This window comes from Elephantulus edwardii, unplaced genomic scaffold (genome assembly GCF_000299155.1).
Source record: "Elephantulus edwardii isolate Elephantulus edwardi_28Jun2011 unplaced genomic scaffold, EleEdw1.0 scaffold00044, whole genome shotgun sequence".
Classification (NCBI taxonomy): Eukaryota; Metazoa; Chordata; class Mammalia; order Macroscelidea; family Macroscelididae; genus Elephantulus; species Elephantulus edwardii.
The window spans coordinates 6058629-6080138 of record NW_006399794.1 but is presented as its reverse complement, the minus strand read 5'-3'; the positions used below and the strand labels follow the sequence as shown (position 1 = coordinate 6080138).

The 21510-nt window shown below is 41.7% G+C and overlaps 1 protein-coding gene and 1 pseudogene across 3 annotated transcripts in view; one reads left to right on the top strand and one right to left on the bottom strand.

Moving 5' to 3' along the window:
* ST5 (suppression of tumorigenicity 5) overlaps positions 1–21510 on the bottom strand; it is a 162139-nt gene that overhangs the window by 59352 nt on the left and 81277 nt on the right. For both annotated transcript variants that reach the window (XM_006885434.1, XM_006885433.1), the window contains exon 2: positions 4547–4651. In XM_006885434.1, the coding sequence (XP_006885496.1) occupies positions 4547–4626 (80 nt within the window). In that variant the 5' untranslated portion in view covers positions 4627–4651. The remainder of the gene's footprint in view (positions 1–4546; positions 4652–21510) is intronic.
* Positions 19414–21502, top strand: LOC102855882 (annotated as a pseudogene). The gene has a single exon (XR_438872.1). The product of XR_438872.1 is annotated as an FAS-associated factor 1-like (transcript).

Below are 21510 nucleotides of genomic sequence, written 5' to 3'. Positions count from 1 at the left end.
TATTCTCTCCCCCATAGACTTCAATGCCGTAAACATATTTCATCCAGTTTTTTTCAGTCATCCAGGTCCTTTCTCTCTTGTTCTGTCCCTCCACCCTTGAAAGCATGATGTCTCTCTCCAAGGACGGGTCCCTCCTTACAACATGCCCAAAGTATGTCAGACTGAGCTTCAAAATTTTTGCCTCCAAAGAACAGCCTTAAGGAAGACCAATTTCTGAAGAGTTAGAAACATGTTGGTATGTATTACAAAGAGAAATTGAAGCACCTGGCAATGGCTGTGGTTCTGCATTGCAACTTGATGTTACACCATATCCCCTACCACTCCCATGGTGAAAATGAGAAGAAGAAAAAGGCTGGAACACAAGCCTTACTCTACTTGAAGCCTATATAATCTCATGGAAATTCAATGCTTGCTCTCCTGGGACAGAGCACACAGCTGTGCTGCAACTGACAGTCTGCAATATCCTGGCTCATCACTTCCAAGTCTGCTGCACTGGCCTATGCCACCCACAGTCATGTGAATCATTCCTCACATGGATTTGGACTTTCTATGAGACATTCTAGTCACCCAAAGGACATGTAGGGCTTGGGGAACTAAACAGAGGAGGAACAGTTGATGTTGGAAATGACGGAGTGAGTGGTACAGCAGATCAAACATTTAGGACACTGCTGAACATCGTCTTTAGTGAGTAGTCTAATATTGATCTTAGTAGAATGGATCATAATAGCAATTATTAAAAAAGAAAATTCAGTAAAGAAAAGAATATTTAAAGGAATTGAGGGCTACTGGATATATTAATCTTCAAGTTAGGTTCTAAAGACAGTATTTCCTTATAATTAATAATAAAATTATAAAACACATAATATTTATTTCCCCTATGAAGTGATCTAATCTAGAGCTAGGAAGATTAACTACCAGTCTCCATTTGCCAATTCAGTCATGGTAAAATTGAGGAGTAAGACATGCTACCAGTCCAATAACAGCCCAGGAAAAGGGATTTTCAAAATCAGGCAATGGATAAAAAGGCTGAGCTTATTCCTGCCAATAATTTTGTAGGGACTATATGATGTGTTGCCTAGCCACCAACAATTAGACCCCTGCTCTGATGGAACCAAACATCTACCAGTGTCTGGCCATGCCCTAATAGACTCAGTCTGGCCCTACACAGCCTAGAAATCTAGCTATATATCTTGATCTAAGCAGAATTTCATTCTGTTATTGTTAGGTGCTGTTGAGTCAAGTATAACTCATTGTGACCCTATGAACAAAAGATCTGAACCCTGTTCTACCCTGTGCCATTCATTCTTCCACTTCCTGGAATCTTCCACACAAGAGACCATTGTGGCAGTAACCATGCCAATCCACTTGGTTGAAGATCTTCCTCTCCTTCGCCGACCTTCCACCTTTCCCAGCATCATGCCCTTCTCCAAGGAACAACCCCTCCTAGAAACATGTCCAAAATACAAGATATTCATCCTAGTAGCTGTCAATTTCAATGGATGAGGTTCTTAAAAGCAAATTTGCCCACCAGAAATTTAGCAAAATTCTAAAAAGTATATGGCCTTAAAAAAAAGGGGGCTCAGAGGTTTTTATAGGTGATTAGCATATACAATAACATACATCCAAAAACTAAGCAGCTATGGAAAGAGCACTATGCATCCATCAGCCAGTTTTGAAAATTTTTATCCAATCACATAGAGAACATTAATATTTAGTGAGTGCTTACTTTAGGTTCACCACTATGCTAAGCAGTGACATGTTTTCTCACATTATTCCCACAGTAATTCTGGAGTTAAGTACTATTGTTATAATTATTCTATGGTGATATAGCGGAGATTTAGCGGGCATTAAAAAGTCCCTGTTATCTTGCTCACTGGTAAGAAGAAAGGGCTTGAACATGAATCCAATTCTTTCTGATTCTAAAACCTATGGTTTATCTATGGTCCCACATATTAAAAGTGGACAAAACCTGGAAAGTGGATTTATATTTTACCCTGACTAAAATTCTCCAACTGTGGAGATACTGAATAATGCCACTATTATCGCATGCAAGCAAAATCCTGCTGAAGAGTATTCGAGGATGACTGGAACAGTGCATCAACAGAGAACTACCAGAAGTGCAGGCTGGTTTTAGAAGAGGCTAAGACACTAGCCAATGGTAGATGGATTTTGGCTGAAAGCAGAGAGTACCAAAGGAATGTCTACAAATTCTTCATTGACTATGCAAAGGCATTTGACTGTGTGGATCACAACGAATTGTGGCTAACCTTGAAAAGAATGGGAATCTCTGAATACCTGAATGTGCTTATACTTAAACCAGGAAACAGTCATCAGAGCATAGCAAGAAAAAGCCATGTGGTTCAAAATTAAGAAAGGAGTGCATCAGGGATGTGTCCTTTCGCCATACCTTTTTAATCTATATTCAGAACAGATCATTTGGGAGACTGGGCTTTATGAGGAATGTGGTATCAGGATTGGATGAAGACTCATCAACAACCTGCACTATGCAGATGACACAATCTTGCTTGTTGAAACTGAGCAGGATTTGAAGTGTTTGCTGCAGAAGGTAAAAGACTGCAGTCTTCAATATGGATTGAAGCTCAACATCAAGAAGACAAAGATTCTAAACACTTTGTCAATTGGCAGCACCATGATGGAGAAAAGATTCAATTTCAGCTTACTCGGTTCCAAAATCAACACCCATGGCACTTTTTGAGAAAAATCAAAAGACAATGGGAAAGTCTGCAGTCAGGGACCTCTCCAGAGTGCTAAAGAGCAACGATGTCAGTCTGGACACTGAGGTGTGCCTGATCCAGGCCATGGTCTTTGCAATTTCGTGCTACATATCAGAAAGCTGGACAATAAATAAGTATGACAGAAGAAAAATAGATACCGTTGAGTTGTGGTACTGGAGGAGAGTACTGAACATATTTTGGATTGCCAAGAGAACAAAAAAGTCTGTCCTGGAGAGGGTGAAGACAACTTTCTCCCTGGAGACAAGGATTTTGAAGCTCTATCTGACATACATTAGGCATGTTTCCAGGAGGGACTAGTTTTTGGAAAAGGATATCATGCTTGGAAGCACAGAGAGGAAAACCCAGGATGATATGGTTTAACACAGTGACTAGGATAATGGAGGTAGGTGTGTCAAAGACAGTGAAACTGACTGAAGAAAGGGCAAGGTGAAGAATTATGGTGCATAGAGTCACTATGAGTCACAGGAAGCTCGAGAGCACATAACAACAACAACTTTCTTTGTGTTCAGCCTATGTTCTGTTATATATAGATAGATATAGAGATAGAGATAGAGATATATATTATCTTTCTTTTCTTAAGCCTAGATTTTTTTGCTTGGATTGTGTGCTAATATTCACAGCTTATTACCTACTCCTACAAGCTTTGTGGTAAGGAACTATGCTGACAGCACAAAGGTATATTGTTCAAATCCATTGGCTGATCTGTGGGAGAAAGATATGCAATCTCCTCCCTTACAGTTGATGTCTCTGAAAACCACAGGAGGGTCAGCTATGAGTCCTGATTTGATGGCACACAACAGCAACAACAGTCACCCTCAGCTAGAGGAAGACCCTCAATCAGATGGAGTGATATAGTGACTGTGGCAATGAGTTCAAGTATTACAGGGACGATGAAGATGATGCAGGATAGGGTATGGTTCAAATCCCTTGTTCATAGAGTCATATGGGCCATAATTGAGTTAATGGCACCACAATTATAGACTATGCAACAGAGAGCTGGACAATGACTAAGGATGACAGAAGAAGAATTAATGCCTTTAAGTTGTGGTGCTAATGAGTCTTGAACATATCATGGACTGCCAGCAGAACAAACAGGTCTATCCTAGAGAGGGTGAAACCAAGTTTCTCCTTGGAGGCTAGGATTTTGAATCTTCGTCTCACTTGCTTTTTAGGCATGTGGCAGGAGGGACTGGTCCTTGGAGAAGGACATCATGCTCAGAAGGGTGGAGGGACAGCGCAGGAGAGGAAGACCACAGACGAGATGGATAGACACAATAACTGGGGTGATGGAATTAGGTATGTTGGAGTCAGTGAGACTGGCTCAGAATAAGACAGGGTTCAAAACTATTGTACACAGGGTTGCTAAGAGTTGCAGACAACTCAATGGTATATAACAAAAAAAACCACCACCACCACCACCACCACCCTCAATATGGTTAGCTTCTCTCACCATAGTGCATCCCAGCTCAGTTACAGCCCTTAAGTTGTCCTGAACTTAGGAAAAGATTACAATCATTAACAGCTGTGACTATTTATTGCTCGCTCCAGTCCAGGAGGCTTAGGAGCCTCTAATACTACAAAGTAAGTTTGTTTTAGGGACATTGTTTATTATCACCAGTGGAAATCTAAAGAACTAGAAAATGAAATATTATAAAGACTTCTGCTTAATAGTCAGCATGAGTCAGATTTTAGATACCCAGATATCATGATTATAATAATTTATATTTTGATAGTGATCCTGAGGCCACCTCCTAGTGTGCCCCATTCTCTCTTAAGTGTCCCCTACTCACCTGCTCAGCGTCCCCTGAGGGGCCTTAGTGCCCCCAGCTCCATGTGTGATGCTGGTGTTCTTGTTGGCAGTCATGGTCATTTCGGCTCTCTGCAAACCCAGAGCCCTGCAAAGGAAGAAACCAAGACCTATAAATTAAGTTTCAAATTCAATATGTTGGCAAAAATGCCTATACAGCTTCCAAAACTGCCAAGAGGGTTTCTGTGGCAAGTACTGGCAACCCACTTCCCTATGAATGTTTAGCTATATGTGTCATAGCTAAAGAAAAGAGATCTCCCACCTGAGGTCAAGAAGAACCTAGGGGCTAATAGATAAAATGTAACCTCCTATGAAATAGTAAGAAACATCACTTCTAAGCCTCTTTTTCTTGCTACTTAAGCTGGAGGTTCCTAAACATTTATCCTTCTCTACTACCATATTTGCATATTTCCTAAGCTACTGCTTTCTAGCCCATGGTGGGTGGTAGGAGACACGGGCATCAATTTGTATTGTTTTTTTTAAAAATAACTTAAAACTTGTTTAAAATAACTCATTCAACATACTTAACAAATATTTACTGTGTACTCATGTCGAGTAACTGTGATAAAAATAAAGAATAAAACAAAACCTCTGTCCTCATGGAGCTTCAGCCTAGTGAGAAAAGCAGTAAGCATATGCATATACATGTACACACATCACATGTGTGTAATGCATAAATGCATGCTTATGTATAATATGTAAGATTATATTAGTAGCATAAAGCAAAAATTAGCAACGTAGAGGGAAACAGAATAAAGACAGTGTGCTATTTTGAATAGAATACTCACAGAAGGTTTTCCTGATAAAGTTAAGATTTGAGCAGGCACAATAAAACTGTGATCAAGAAAATTCCATTAAAAGAAATAAAGACTTCAAATGGAAAGATATTCATGTTCAATAGATCAAAAACTACTGCTATAATTACAACATTCCCAAAATCAATTGACAGATTCAAGATAATTCTATCAAATATCATCTGGATTCTTTGAAGAAATTTATAAATTGAGCCTAAAATGTCACAGAAATGCAAAAGATCCAGAGCAGCCAAAGTAATTTTAAATAAGAACAAAGCTGAAGGACTCAGAGCCCTCAATTTTAAACAGTACTTACTTTACAAAACTACAGTAATTAAGAATGTGTAATACCTACATAAGAATAGAGTTCAACCAAGCTGAATTAAAAGTACAGAAAAAAATTCCTATCTACAATAAAATTATTTCATTAAGGATATCTACCTTCATATCATACATGAAAACTAAGAACCTAAATTTAAGAGCTGAAAAGAAAAAAAAAAAGACAAATCTAAAGCTTACAAGTAAGTGTTTGTGATACTGGATCAGGCAAAGGCTTTTTAGAAATGCCACCAAAACAGGCTACATCAAATTTACTGTCATGTAAATTATATTATGAAGAAAGCGAAAAGTTACATGAACAGCTACCTCCGTTCTCATGAGATCTGATGAACTAGATAATGCCTACTATCATTAATTAACATTTTGATCAAAGATTCTATTTAAGAATCCTGATCAAAAAGAGAAATACAGGACATAATTTAAAATTCTCATGAATGCTAGACTTTCTGAAGCAAAAGAGGGTTGATGAACCCCTAATACTATTTCTCTGAGTTAAGCTTAACACCTTAGACCAAAAAATCTGCTGAACTTTTCTTAAAAATTGAACAAGAGTTTAGCTTAATTAGTAAAAACGGTTTGACTTGAACATTATGACATTTTAAGAACAAGCTATATAGGTTCAAACTGGTAAAAGCAACTCAAATGACTAGATAGGAACCTTCAGGGCAGCTGAGTTTATGTTAATGCAACTCAGAAAAGGAGAATGGGAATGGCTGCACAAGTCAAAGAATGTAATCAATGCCACTGAACTGTGCATGTGGAAGCTAGCATTGACGTATATTTTCTAGTGTATAGAATTCTGCACAATCAATGACTTATTCATTGCAAATACATTTTAGAAGAAACACAAACCCAAGCTATACACATGGATTTCACCTGATGGTATGCACAGGAATCAGATCAATTACATCTGTGGAAAGAATCTCTGGAGAAGCTCAATGTCAGTTGTGAAAACTTGGCCAGGTACAGATTGTGGAACAGACCACCAACTACTCATATGCAAGTTCAAGCTAAAGCTGAGGAAACTTAAATCAAAGGAACCAAAATATGACCTTAAGTCTATCCCATCTCAATTTCAAAACCATCTCAGGCACAGGTTTGAGGCCTTGGACATTAATTAGCAAAGACTGGACGAGCTGTGGGTGGATATCAAGAATATCATCCATGAAGAATGCAAAAGGTCATTACAAAGGCAGGGAAGAAAGAAAAGACTAAGACGGATGTCAGAAGAAACTCTAAATATTGCACTGCAGCACCAAGAAGCCAAGGAAAAGGGAAGAAATCAAGACATTAAGAAGTTGAACAGAAGATTTTAGAGGGCAGTGAGGGAAGACAAAGTAAAGTATTACAATGAAATGTGCAAGGAGCTGGAGTCAGAAAAGCAAAAGGGCTGAACTCGCTCAGCATTTCTTAAGCTGAAGAACAAATGTGAACCTCAAGTTGCAGTACTTAAGGATGCTTTGGGCAAAATATTAAATGATGCAGAAAGCATTAAAAGAATATGGAAAGAGTATACAGAGTCAAAAGGAATACCAAAAGCAATTGGTGGCCACAGAAGAATTTCATGAAACAACATATTGAGCAAGAGTGGTGATGAAGGAGAAAGTTCAAGCTGCTCTGAAAGAATTGGAAAATAAGGCCCCAGGAACTGATGGCATACCAAATGAAATATTTCAACCAACAGATGCTGCTCTGGATATGCTCACCAAGTTGTGCCAAGAAATATGCAGGACAACCACCTGACTTATTGACTGGAAGAGATCTATATTTGCTCCCCTTCCAAAGAAATGTGATCCAACAGAGTGTAGAAATTATCAAACAATATAATTGATATCAAATGCAAGCAATATTCTGCTGAAGATAATCCAAAAATGACTAGAACAGTACATCAACAGAGACCTGCCTGAAGTACAGGCTGGATTTAGAAGAGGACGTGCACTAGGGAGATTATAGCTAATGTCAGATGGAACTCTGATGAAAGCAGAGTGTACTGGAGGAATATCTATCTATGTTTCATTGACTATGCAAAGGCATTTGACTGTGTGGATCACAGAAATTGTGGCTGATTTTTAGAAGAATGGGAATCTCAGAACACTTGATTGTGCTTATGCAAAACTTACACTTGGACCAGGATGCATCATCAGATCAGAGCAAGGAAATTACTGCATGGTTCAAAATTGGGAAGGGTGTGCGTCAAGGATATGTCCTACCTCCATATCTTTTCAATCTATATGCAGAACAGATAATCCAGGAGGCTGGGCTCTATGAGGAGAAGGGTGGCATCAGGATTGGCGGTAGATTTACCAACAATCTGCATTAGTATGCAGATGACACAATCCTGCTTGCTAAAACTGAGGAGGACCTGAAGTGCTTGTTGCAGAAGGTCAAGGATTACAACATTCAGTATGAACTGAAGCACAACATCAAGAAAACAAAGATTCTCACCACTGGGCCAATTGGCAGCATCATGATTGATGGTGAAGAGACTGAGATTGTTGACAGCTTTAGTTTGCTTGGCTCTACAATCAACACTCTTGGTACCAGCAGCCAAGAAATTAAAAGATCAATTGTATTGGGACAAACTTGTTTGTTCTCCTAGCAGTCCAGTACCACAGCTCAAAGGCATCAATTCTTCTATCATTCCTAGTCATTGTCCAGCTTTTGGATGCATAGCACGTAATGACAAAGATCATGGCCTGTATCAGGTGCACCTTAATCTCCAGACTGACATCATTGCTCCTCAGTATCTTGGAGAGGTCTCTGACAGCAAACAAGTTTGTCCTGCAGAGGGAGAAGCCAGGCTATTCCTTGGAGGCAAGGATTCTAAAGCTTTGTTTGACATACTTTGGACATATTGCAAGGAGGGACCAGTCCTTGGAGAGGGACGTCATGCTTGGGAGGGTGGAGGGACAGTGCAGGAAAGGAAGACCCTCCATGAAATAGATTGATTCTGTCACTGGGATAATGGAGATAGTTGTGTCAGAGACACTGAGAATGGCAAGGGATAGAGCAGGGTTTAGGCCTGTTGTACACAGGGCTGCTATGAGTCACAAGCGACTCGATGGCACATAACAACAACAACAACATATTCTCAACAATTAAAAAAAAGAGGAGAAAGTTAAAACTTCCCAGAATGAGAGAAAATATTGGTAAATCCAATCTGTTAAAGAACCTACATCCAGAATATATACCACATACACCCTCTTATATTAAGAAACAGAAGAAAAATTAGAACACAGGCAAAAGGTCTGAACAAACATTACACCAAAGATATAAAACAGTAAAATAAGCACAAGAAACAATGCTCAGCATTGTTGTTGTTATGTACAGTCACATTAGAACCAACTCATAACTAACCTTTCACTGGGTTTTTAGAGGCTGTAAATAGTACAGAAGGAGATTGCCCATCCCTCACCTGGAGAATAGCTGGTGGATTTGAACCACATGCCTTTGGGTTAGCTGTTCTATTGAAGCTCCCTTTTCACATCATTAGGGATTACAAAATTAAAAATCAAAGTCACAGTGACATATTTCATATACACCATCAAGCAAACAAACACAAACAAAATTGCTTCAAATTCATTGTCATCAAGTCAAAACTGAATCAGAGTTGACCTCAATAATAACTACAATTTTATTGTTGTTGAGTGACTTATCAGAGGCTATAAATCACACAGGAGGAAACTGTCCATCTATCTCCGTTGAAGCACTTGGTGGATTCAAATTGCCCATTTGGGCTGGCAGCACAATTCTTTATCCACCAGAGTTCCCTTTATGTACACTAGAATGGCTATAATAAAAAAAGACAGGCTATAATAAAAAAGCAATTATTGTTGATAGGATGTGAAGAAACTAGAAGGCTCACTTATTGCTAGTGGGAATAGTTATTTAATAATAAAACAAACTGACAATTCCTCACAATGTTATGCATACAGTTACCATGCTGTTAGGTGCACTGAGTAGAGTAGGACTCATAGTGACCCTATGAACAACAGATTTAAACTTTGTCTTATCCTGTGCCAACTTCACAATTTTTGACACACCTGAACCCACTGCTGCAGTCACTGTGTCAATCCACACAGCTGAGGGTTTTCCTCTCCTTGTTTTCTTCACCTTTCCAAGCATGATGTCCTTCTCTAAAGTATAGCCTTTCCTAGAACATACCTAAATTATGCAAGACAAAACTTACCCATCATTCAACACTCTTGGTACCAGCAGCCAGGAAATCAAGAGACAAATTGCATTGGGAAAATCAGTTGTCAGGGACCTGTGCCTGATCGGGGCTATAGTCACCACAATTGCGTGCTATGCATTGAAGAGCTGGACAGTGACTAGGGATGACAGAAAGAAAATTAATGCCTTTGAGCTGTGGTGCTGGAGAAGAGTGTTGAATATTACCATGGAATGCTAGGAGAACAAACAGGTTTGTCCTGGAGAAGGTGAAGCCAGGCTGCTCCTTGGAGGAAGGATTTTGAAGCTTCGTCTGACATACTTTGAGTATGTTGCAAGGAGGGACCAGTCCTTGTAGAGGGACATCATGTTTGGGAGAGTGGAGGGATGGCGCAGGAGAGGAAGAACCTCGATGAGATCTCAATTCAGTGAATGAAGAAGTGGGAGTAGGTGTGTCAGAGACAATGAGGTTGATGCAGGATGTTGCAGGGTTTAGGGGTCTCTATGAGTTACAAGAGACTTGGCAGCATATAACAACAAAAACAACAGTAACATACCCAAGACAAAGCTTATCCATCCTTACCTCCAAGAAGCACTCTAGCTTCACCTTCTCCAAGACATATTTGTTGGTTCTTTTGGCAGTCCAGGGGATATTCCGTACTCTCCTCCAACACCACAGTTCTAAAGCATCAATTTTTCTTCTGTCATCCTTATTCACTGTCCAGCTTTCAGATGCATAGCAAGTGATTGAAAAGATCATGGTCTTAATCTGGTACATTTTAGTCTTCAAATTAGAATACTGTTCCTCAGTAATTTGGAGAAGTCCCTGACTGCAGACTTTACCCACGTCAGTATGTCTCCTGATCTCCTGACTGCACATACAAGTGTACTGATTGTGGATCCAACTAAAAGGAAGTCATTGATAGTTTCAGTATTTTCTTCACCTATCATGATGTTGTCAGAACAGAGCAGGATAACACTGCATGGTTCAAAATTGGGAAGCGTGTACGCCAGGGATGTGTCCTGTCTCCATACCTTTTCAACCTGTATGCAGAGCAGATTAACTGGGAGGCTGGGCTCTATGAGGAGAATTGTGGCGTCAGGATTGGTGGAAGATCTATTAACAATCTGTGTTATGCAGATGATACAACCCTGCTTGCTGAAACTGAGGAGGACCTGAAGCACTTGCTGCAGAGGGTCAAGAACTGTAGCCTTCAGTATGGACTGAGGCTCAATGTCAAGAAGACAAAGATTCTCACCACTGTACCAATTGGTAGCATCAGGATGGATGGCGAAGAGATTGAGATTGTTCACAACTTCAGTTTGCTTGGCTCCAAAGTCAACACTCTTGGCACCAGCAGCCAGGAAATAAAAAAAACGTATTGCGATGGGAAAGTCTGCTGTTAGGGACCTCTTTAAAGTACTCAAGACTAACGATGTCTCTCTGGAGACTAAGGTGTGCCTGATACAGCCCATGGTCTTTGCAATCACTTATTATGCATCAGAGAGTTGGACAATGACTAGGGAGGACAGAAGGAGAATTGATGCCTTTGGGCTGTGGTGCTGGAAAAGAGTACTGAATGTACCATGGACTGCCAAGAAAACAAACAGATTCACTTTGGAGAGGGTTAAACCAAGCTACTCCTTGGAGGCAAGGATTCTAGGGCTTCGTCTGACTTACTCTGGGCATGTTGCAAGGAGGGACAGGTCCTTGGAGAGGGACATCATGCTTGGGAGGGTGGAGGGACGGCGCAGGAGGGGAAGACCCTCTATGAGATGGATTGATTCAGTGACTGGGGTAATCGAGATGGGTGTGTCAGAGGCAGTGCGATTGGCACAGGATAGAGCAGGGTTTAGGGCTGTTGTACATAGGGTTGTACATATGAGTTGCAAACGACTCGACGGCACATAACAACAACAACAACAATAACAACAACATCATGATGTACATAGCGTACATGAGTACTTTAGAGAGTCCCTAACAGCAGACTTTCCCATCACAATACATCTTTTAATTTCCTGGCTGCTGGTGCCAAGAGTGTTGATTGTGGAGCCAAGGCGACTAAAGCTATGAACAATCTCAGTCTCTTCGCCATCCATCTAAAGCTATGAACAATCTCAGTCTCTTCGTCATCCATCCTGATGTTGCCAATTGGTCCAGTGGTGAGAATCTTTGTCTTTTTGACACTGAGCCTCAATCCATATTGAAGGCTGTAGTCCCTGACCCTCAGCAGCAAGTGCTTCAGGTCCTCCTCAGTTTCAGCAAGCAGGCTGTGTCATCTGCATAACACAGATTGCTGATAGATCTTCCACCAAACCTGATGCCATATTTCTCCTCATAGAGCCCAAGTGACTCGACGGTACATAACAACAACAACAACAACAACATCATGATGTTGCGTATAGGTCCATTAGTGATAATTTTGGGTGGCTTTTATTGATATACAATCCACATTGAGGGCTGTAGTCTTTGATATTTTGCAACAAATGTTTCAAGTCCTCCTTAATTTCAGCAAGAAAGGCTTTGTCACCTTCTTTCAATCCTGATGACACATTCTTCTTCATAGAGTCCAGCTTCTTGAATAATTTGCTCAACATACAGAACAAATAGGTATGGAGAAAGAATACAACCCTGAGGCACACCTTTCTTAATTTTAAACTATGTAGTGTTCCTTGTAGTATTCACACAATAGCTTCCTAGTCTGGATATAGGTTTCACATGAACATATTTAAATGTTCTGGAATTCCCACTCTTCTCAATGCTAGTCATAATTTGTTATGAAACACACAATCAAATGTCAAGAAACAACATTAGTTGGAAACAACATTACTGACAAAAGTTTAAGTACCTTAAATGTTTGTCAACTGATTGACAGATAAAACATAGTGGATCCATACAATAGAGTATTACTTGGCAAAAAAGAGAATGAAGTATTGATTCATCCTACAGCATGAATAAACTTCCTAAATAGTGTGCTATGTTAAATAAGCCAGTCATAAAAGATCACATCCAGTATGATTCTATTTCTCAAAAATATCTAGAAAGTACATTAGTGGTTGACCAAGTCTGGAGTGAAGGAGCTCTGATGGCATAGTGTATAATGTACAAGGCTGCTAATCGAAAGGTCAACAGTTTGAATTTACCAGCCACTCCTTGGAAATGGGTAGTCACCTCCTGTTAAAGTTAACAGTCTAAGGGGGAATTCCAGATAAGAAAGTAGACTAGGCATATGGAAGTCCAGATCCTCTTCAGCTTAGACACTAGAAAACAAAAGCAGTAATACAGAGGATAATCCTACAACCCAAAGTTTCAATTGAAAAGATAATGAATTAGTTTAAGAAGTCACTAAAGGACTCATGCTGCTGACCAGGCCCCACCAGCTTCTAAAGCCTCTGTGAAGGAAATTACCATTGAGAACAACATGCCCTACCCATATACAGCACTGACTACAGAGTAGAAGAAGGAGCTTTCTGACATTGTTCATCACATCGTTGAGGGCATGAAGAGGAGACATCCATCAACCTCAATGCCATCAACAAGTGCTCTCTGCTGAAGCCATGGACCCTGGCCTTCTCCTATGGCTAAGCCCTAAAAACCTCTGTTCTGAAGACCTGCGGTGGAAGGAAGGAGAATCTGAAGGCTGGCCAGGTGGAAGATATCAAGTGAGCCTTGGCCAACAGCCTCACCTGCCAAGTAAAGTACGTCCCACACAGGCAGAGACCACAGCCAGTGAGTTCCTCTTTTTTTCTAACCATGCCTACTAAGTGGAGGTGTTCTAAGGCTGTCCTCCTAACATTTCAGACCCCAGCACCCTCCTAGACTTAACACTGGTGCAGGCCTCATCTGGGGCTCCAGACTACTCTTTCCTATCACTCTTCCTGTCCACGTGATAGTCAGTGTGTGGTTGTTTCTCTGTATGCTAACTCCATCACCTTTTCAAAGCCATTGCCAATAAACAACTGCTGAAGGGGGAGGGGGGAAAGTTGAGCTCTGGTGACCTAATGGCAAGAAGCTATGCTGCAATCCCAAAGGCAAGCATTTAGAGGCCACCAGCTGTTCTGCAGGAGAAGGAGGAGCAATCTCCTCCCTGCATGATTAACTGCCTCTGAAAACCCGCCAGAGGGTCAGCTATGAGTCAGTTCTGGCTCTATAGTATAAAACAATAACAAAAGAAGAAATGTAAAGAAGCATCAAACAATGAAACAGAGCCGCAAACTCTGAATGATACAGCATGACATGCCATTCTGCGCGGTTGGCACAGGAACCCAGGACTGCAGTCAGTGGTATCCACACAAGTGCAGGCTGACAGCAAGAAACCTGTGCTCTCCTTATTCCTTGTACCCTTGTGGGGATAAGGAAGAGTTATTTCCCCCCTTCCCACCACCAAATGGCTGGCAATGTTCCTGTATTCACCCCAGTTTGACCTGAGGACCAGGCTTGAGATATTATCTACCTAACATCAGAAGCACACATGTATCTCCATATTCACAGACTGAATTTCTACCTCCTGGTGCCCAAAAATTAAGCCTTGACTGGTCTACAGTCACTCGTCGGATTGGGGGAGCATCAACACTGACTAGGGTCCTGCCTTTGAATGTACACTCTTAGAGATTCTATACACCATGGCCACATTTGGAGCAGTGCACCCTCTGTGCAGTGTGCTGTCCTTGGAGATCTCAGATTAGTAGTGATCGTCTCTTCATATCAGCAGAGTGTGCCAGCTCTGCCTGGGTACCTTACCTTGTACCCTTCCCCTGTGGCAAAAATAACTGTATCAGATAGAATACCCTTGATACCTCAGAGGCCAGTAGAAACTCTAACGTAGGCTGCATGCCTTGCCTCTTGATGTCCTGTTGACTAAAAGGGAAGCTCTTCATGGTCATGCTCACATCTTGGGACCCGAGCAACTTCTTAGATCAGCAGAAACTCAAGCCTGACTTAACACTCCAACACCAACACTTTCTGAACTAGCAGCAGAGACATACACTGTCCCAGACCTGACATCTTGCCACTTCCAAACTCTACCCCTTCTGCCTCTCAGCAGTGCCAAGAGCACCAGTCAGAGGCCACACCTCCCCAAGGCCCTTCCTTTTTATGCTCTCCCATAACTTTTAGGCTTTTAATTTACTTGTTAATGTTTTAATGAATTATTTTCTTCCTTGTTCTCTTTAATTTTTTTCCTCTCTCCCTTGCCTGTGTTTTTTTTAATAATTTTTTTTATTTTGTCATGTTAACAAAAGTTTACAGAAAAGTTAGATTTTCATTCATTCTTTGTTGCACATTTTGCCCCCTCCCCAAGTTGACTTTTTTCTCCACTAGTTTATTTAGAAAACTCTAATACAAATTTGAACAAAGTCTTTCCATTTCCCTCACACTCCCAACTCGTTAAATTGTACAATCCAATGATTAATCCCCTCTTTGCCCTGTACATCCATATCCCTTTGCTTCTAGTCTCTCCCACCCATCCTGGATCCTTATACTTCTACAATAATAGCCTTATACAATATTTATCCTTGTGGGACTAAGTTAGTTCACTTAGCATAATGCTCTCCAGCTACTCCCAAGTTAGGTAATAATTTACAAAGTTATTTCTCCTGCATGCTGCATAGTATTCCATTGTGTGAATATACCATCATTTCTCAATCCATTCGTTTGTGGTTGGACATTTGGGCTGTTTCCATGTTCTTGCGATGGTGAATAATACTGTTATGGACATTGGTGTACAAATCTCAGTTTGTGCCTCAGTTCTCATATTCTCAGGGTATATTCCAAGTAGTAGAACAGCTGGGTCATATGAAATTTTTATGTTCAGCTTTTTGAGGAAGAATTTTCACAGAAGAAGACATCCAAATGGCAAACAGACACATGAAGAAATGCTGGCAATATGAGAGATGCAGACCAAAACCACAATGAGGTACCATCTCACTGCAGTAAGCGTGGCAAAGTTTAACAGGGCAGAAAGTAATAGATGTTGGAAAAGATGTGGCAAGAAAGAAACTCTTACACATTGTTGGTGAGATTGTAAAATGGTGCAACCATTCTGGAAGGAAGTTTGGTGCTTCCCTTTGCCTGTGCTTTTATCTTTTTTCACCTTTCTATTCTTGTGCTTCTTCCTTTTGTACTCTTCTTGTTTTCTTTCACTCTCTAATCTTGTTTTTCATTTCCAGTGCTCTGTTTTTCCTTTGCTCATTTTCTTTGACCCACCTCAGGACAGAAAGCAACAGATTCCACACAGTCCAGTCATACACATACCTACCGTATCTTTACCCATTGGGTGAAAATGGAGAGTGACTGCAAAGAGGATAGGGAGTTTTTGGACTGTGAGTAAAATGTCTTAAAATCAGATGGTGATAATGGTTATACAACTATGCTAATATACTAAAATCCACAAAACTGTATTTTAAGCAGGAAAATTATACATAAATTTTATCTCAATATAGATGTTAAGGAGGCGCTGGTAGCCTTGTCCACAGGGAACTGTACTGCTAACTCAAAGGCTGGACCTCTCTGGCTGTTCTAATCCACCAGCAGGAGAAAAATTACCAATATCTCATGTGAGTTACAGCCTCAGAAACTCACTAGAGTGTCAGCTATAAGTTGGTTCTGACTCATTGGCAGTGAGATGAAGATGAAAGAAGTGAAAATAAAATTAAGTGTAAAAAAAAAAAGTAAGAACCTTGGAAAGTGGGTACAAGAGAGACCATTAAGCCATCAAACACATTTTCAAAATGAATGTTCACTAAGGTCTAGGCTGATATCACTATCATGAAAGGTAAACAGTTCAGGATTAGTAGTTCTTTCACTCAGGTTGGAATCCTCCTCATGCTGATCAAACTTAAATGTATCTGGATGTGAAAGCTAAATACATTTATTTATGACCACAGCTGGGAACCAGGAAGAAGGATCAGTAGTCAGAAAACATGGACTTGGTGACAGAAATGAGGCTGGGGATAGAATGATTGAATTCTGCACAATCAATTCATAGCAAAATCCTTTTGTAAGAAACATATATTCATGGGAAAGTCTGCTGTTAGGGACCTCTCCAAAGAGCAATGGTGTCACTCTGGAGACTAAGGTGCATTTGATACAGGCCATGGTCTTTGTAATAATTTGTTATGCATCAGAGTTGGACAATGACTAGGGAGGAAGAAGAAGAATTGATGACTTTGAGCTGTTGTACTGGAGAAGAGTATTGAATGTACCATGGACTGCTAAGAAAACGAACAAGTTCATACTGGAAAGGGTGAAACCGGGATGCTCCTTGGAGACAACGATTCTGGGGCTTCATCTAATATACTTTGGACATGTTGTGAGGAGGACCAATCCTTGGAGAGGGACGTCATGCTTTGGAGGGTAGAGGGACAGCGAAGGAGGGGAAGACCCACTATGAGGTGGATTGATTCAGTGACTGGGGTAATCGGCGTGAGTATATTTGAGACGGTGTGATTGGCACAGGACAGAGCAGGGTTTACAGATGTTGTACATAGGGTTGCTATGAGTCACAAGCAACTCGACAGCACATAACAACAACAGCAACAATACATGTGGATTTCACCTCATGGTATGCACAGGAATCAGACTGATTATATCTGTGAAAGGAATCACTGGAGTTCTAGATCAGCAGTGAAAATTAGGCCAGGTTCTGATTGAGGAACAGACCATCAACTACTCATATGCAAGTTCAAATTAAAGCTAAAGAAAGCCAATTCAAATCCACAGGGATCAAAATTTTACCTTGAGGCTATCTCACCTGAACTTATAATCCAACTCAGGAACAGGTTTGAGGCCTTGAACACTAATAATCCGTGTTGTTGTTGTTGTTGTTATGTGCCATCAAGTAGCTTGCGACTAATAGCAACCCTATGCACAAGAGCCCATTCTATACTGTGCCAACCTCGCCGTCTCCAACACACTCATTCCCACCATCCCAATCATAGAATTGATCCATCTCATCGAGGGTCTTCCTCTCCTGTGCTGTCCTTCCACTCTTCCAAACATGATGTCCCTCTCCAAGGACCAGTCCCTCTTTGCAACATCCCCAAAGTATGTCAGATGAAGCTTCAGAATCCTTGACTCCAAGGAGCAGCCCGGCTTCAGCCTCTCCAGGACAAATCTGTTTGTTCTCCTAGCAGACCATGGTATATTCAACACTCTTCTCCAGCACCACAGCTCAAAGGCATTAATTCTCTTTCTATCATCCCTAGTCTCTGTCCAATTTTCCGATACATAGCACATAATTGTGAAGACTATAGCCTGGATCAGACACACCTTCGTCTCCAGACTGATGCTCTTCAGTACTCTTGAGAGATCCCCCACAGCTGACTTTCCCAATGCAATTTGTCTCTTGATTTCCTGGCTGCTGTTACCAAGAGTGTTGCGTATAGAGCCAAGTAAACTAAAACTGTTAACTATCTCAATCTCTTCACCATCCATACTGATGCTGCCAATTGGCCCAGTGGTGAGAATCTTTGTTTTCTTGATGTTGAGCTTCAATCCATATTGAAGGCTGCAGTCCTTGACCTTTTGCAGCAAGCGCTTCAGGTCCTCCTCATTTTCAGCAAGCAGGGTTGTATCATCTGCATAACACAGGTTGTTGATGAATCTTCCACCAATCTTGATGCCACATTCTTCCTCGTACAGCTCAGCGTCTCAGATGGTCTGTTCTGCATACAGATTGAGATGGTATGGAGACAAAATACATCCCTGATGAACCCCCTTCTTGATTTTTAACCATGTAGTGTCTCAGGAACAGGTTTGAGGCCTTAAACACTAATAAGCGAAGACCAGATGAGTTATGGGAGGATATCAAGGATATCATCCAAGAAGAGTGCAAATGGTCATTGCAAAGACAGAAGAGGAAGCAAAGACCAAAATGGATGTCAGAAGAGACTCTGAAAATTGCACTGGAGCTCAGGGAAGCCAAAGCACAAGGAAGAATTCAGGATATTAAAGAGCTGAATAGAAGATTTCAAAAGGCAGCAAGGGATGACAAAGCAAAATATTACAATGAAATGTGCAAGAAGTTGGAGTCAGAAAATCAAAAGGGCCGAACTTGCTCAGTATTTCTTAAGCTCAAGGAACTGAAGACCAAATTTAAACCTCGAGTTGCTATAATCAAGGATGCTTTCGGCAGAATGTTAAATGATCCAGGAAGTATTAAAAGAAGATGGAAAGCGGTTTCCCCGCCCCCGCTAGTCTCGCCGCCACTGAAGGGAGCCGGGTGCGCGCTGTCGCAACCTACCCTCATCCTGGCCGGCGACAGTAAGACCCGACCAGCTTCCAGACCAATCTCTCTGTTGGAGCTACTGCGGCTCGGGCTTCTCGGGACGCAGGCGGGCGGCCAGGGCGCCTAAAGGTTACCAAGTGCATGAACGCCTAAGTGTTTCCCGTACAGCCCCGCCCGCCGGCTCGCCGGCCAGCCCGCCCGCTTGCCTGCTTGTCCGCCAGCCCCTTGGCTCCCGGCGGCGGCGGTGGCGACGGCCGCAGGAGGCGCAGTCTCCTCAGGTGCGCGCTTCACTCCCGGAGTCGCGGGACTCTGCGGCCGCCATGGCGTCCAACATGGACCGGGAGATGATCCTGGCGGATTTTCAGGCATGTACCGGAATTGAAAACATTGATGAAGCTATTAAACTTCTTGAGCAAAATAATTGGGACTTGGTGGCAGCTATCAATGGTGTAATACCCCAGGAAAATGGCATTCTACAAAGTGAGTATGGAGGCGAGACCATATCAGGACCTGCATTTGATCCAGCAAGTCATTCAGCTTCAGTTCCTGCCCCCTCTTCCTCTTCAGCGTTTCGACCTGTAATGCCATCCAGGCAAATTGTAGAGAGGCAACCTCGGATGCTGGACTTCAGGGTTGAGTACAGAGACAGAAATGTTGATGTGGTACTTGAAGAAAGCTGTACTGTTGGTGAGATTAAACAGATTCTAGAAAATGAACTTCAGATACCTGTGTCTAAAATGCTGTTGAAAGGCTGGAAGACTGGAGATGTGGAAGACAGTACGGTCTTAAAATCGCTACACTTGCCAAAAAACAACAGTCTTTATGTCCTTACACCAGACTTGCCACCACCTTCGTCATCTGGTCATGCTAGTGCCCTGCAGGAATCATTAAATCAAAACTTCATGCTGATCATCACCCACCGAGAAGTCCAGCGGGAGTACAACCTGAACTTCTCAGGAAGCAGTACCATTCAAGAGGTAAAGAGAAATGTGTATGACCTTACAAGTATTCCTGTTCGCCATCAATTATGGGAGGGTTGGCCAGCTTCTGCCACTGATGACTCAGTATGTTTTGCTGAGTCAGGCCTTTCTTATCCCTGCCATCGACTTACAGTGGGAAGAAGATCGTCGCCTACACAGACCCGGGAACAGTCTGAGGAGCAAAGCACCGATGTTCATATGGTTAGTGATAGTGACGGAGATGACTTTGAAGATGCTACAGAATTTGGAGTGGATGATGGAGAAGTTTTTGGCATGGCATCATCTGCCCTGAGGAAATCTCCAATGATGCCAGAAAATGCAGAAAATGAAGGAGATGCCTTATTACAATTTACAGCAGAATTTTCTTCAAGATATGGTGACTGCCATCCTGTATTTTTTATTGGCTCATTAGAAGCTGCTTTTCAAGAGGCCTTCTATGTGAAAGCCCGAGATAGAAAGCTTCTTGCTATCTACCTCCACCATGATGAGAGTGTATTAACTAACGTGTTCTGCTCACAAATGCTTTGTGCTGAATCCATTGTCTCTTATCTGAGTCAAAATTTTATAACCTGGGCCTGGGATCTGACAAAAGACACCAACAGAGCAAGATTTCTGACAACGTGTAATAGACACTTTGGCAGTGTTGTTGCACAAAACATTCGAACTCAAAAAAACAGATCAGTTTCCACTCTTCCTGATTATTATGGGAAAGCGATCATCTAATGAAGTTCTAAATGTGATCCAAGGAAACACAACAGTGGATGAGTTAATGATGAGGCTCATGGCTGCAATGGAGATCTTCACGGCCCAACAACAGGAGGATATAAAGGATGAGGATGAACGTGAAGCTAGAGAAAATGTGAAGAGGGAGCAAGATGAAGCCTATCGTCTTTCACTTGAGGCTGACAGAGCAAAAAGAGAAGCACAAGAGAGAGAGATGGCAGAACAGTTTCGTTTGGAGCAGATTCGTAAAGAGCAAGAAGAAGAACGTGAGGCCATCCGGCTCTCCTTAGAGCAAGCCCTGCCTCCAGAACCAAAGGAAGAAAATGCTGAGCCTGTGAGCAAACTGCGGATCCGTACTCCCAGTGGCGAGTTCCTAGAGCGGCGTTTCCTGGCCAGTAATAAGCTACAGATTGTCTTTAATTTTGTAGCTTCCAAAGGACATCCATGGGATGAATTCAAGTTACTGAGCACCTTTCCTAGGAGGGATGTAACACAGTTGGATCCAAATAAATCCTTATTGGAGGTAAAGTTGTTCCCCCAAGAAACTCTTTTCCTTGAAGCAAAGGAGTAACATGGTCCAGCGGTGGAACCAGCCATTCCTTGACAAGTCCCAGGCCTGCGTCAGGAGAAGGGCTTCTTGGCAACCCACCCACACGCTCGTCTCACTCAATTTAATGTCACACTTCTGCCTCTTGCAAGATTGCTGGGAAAAAA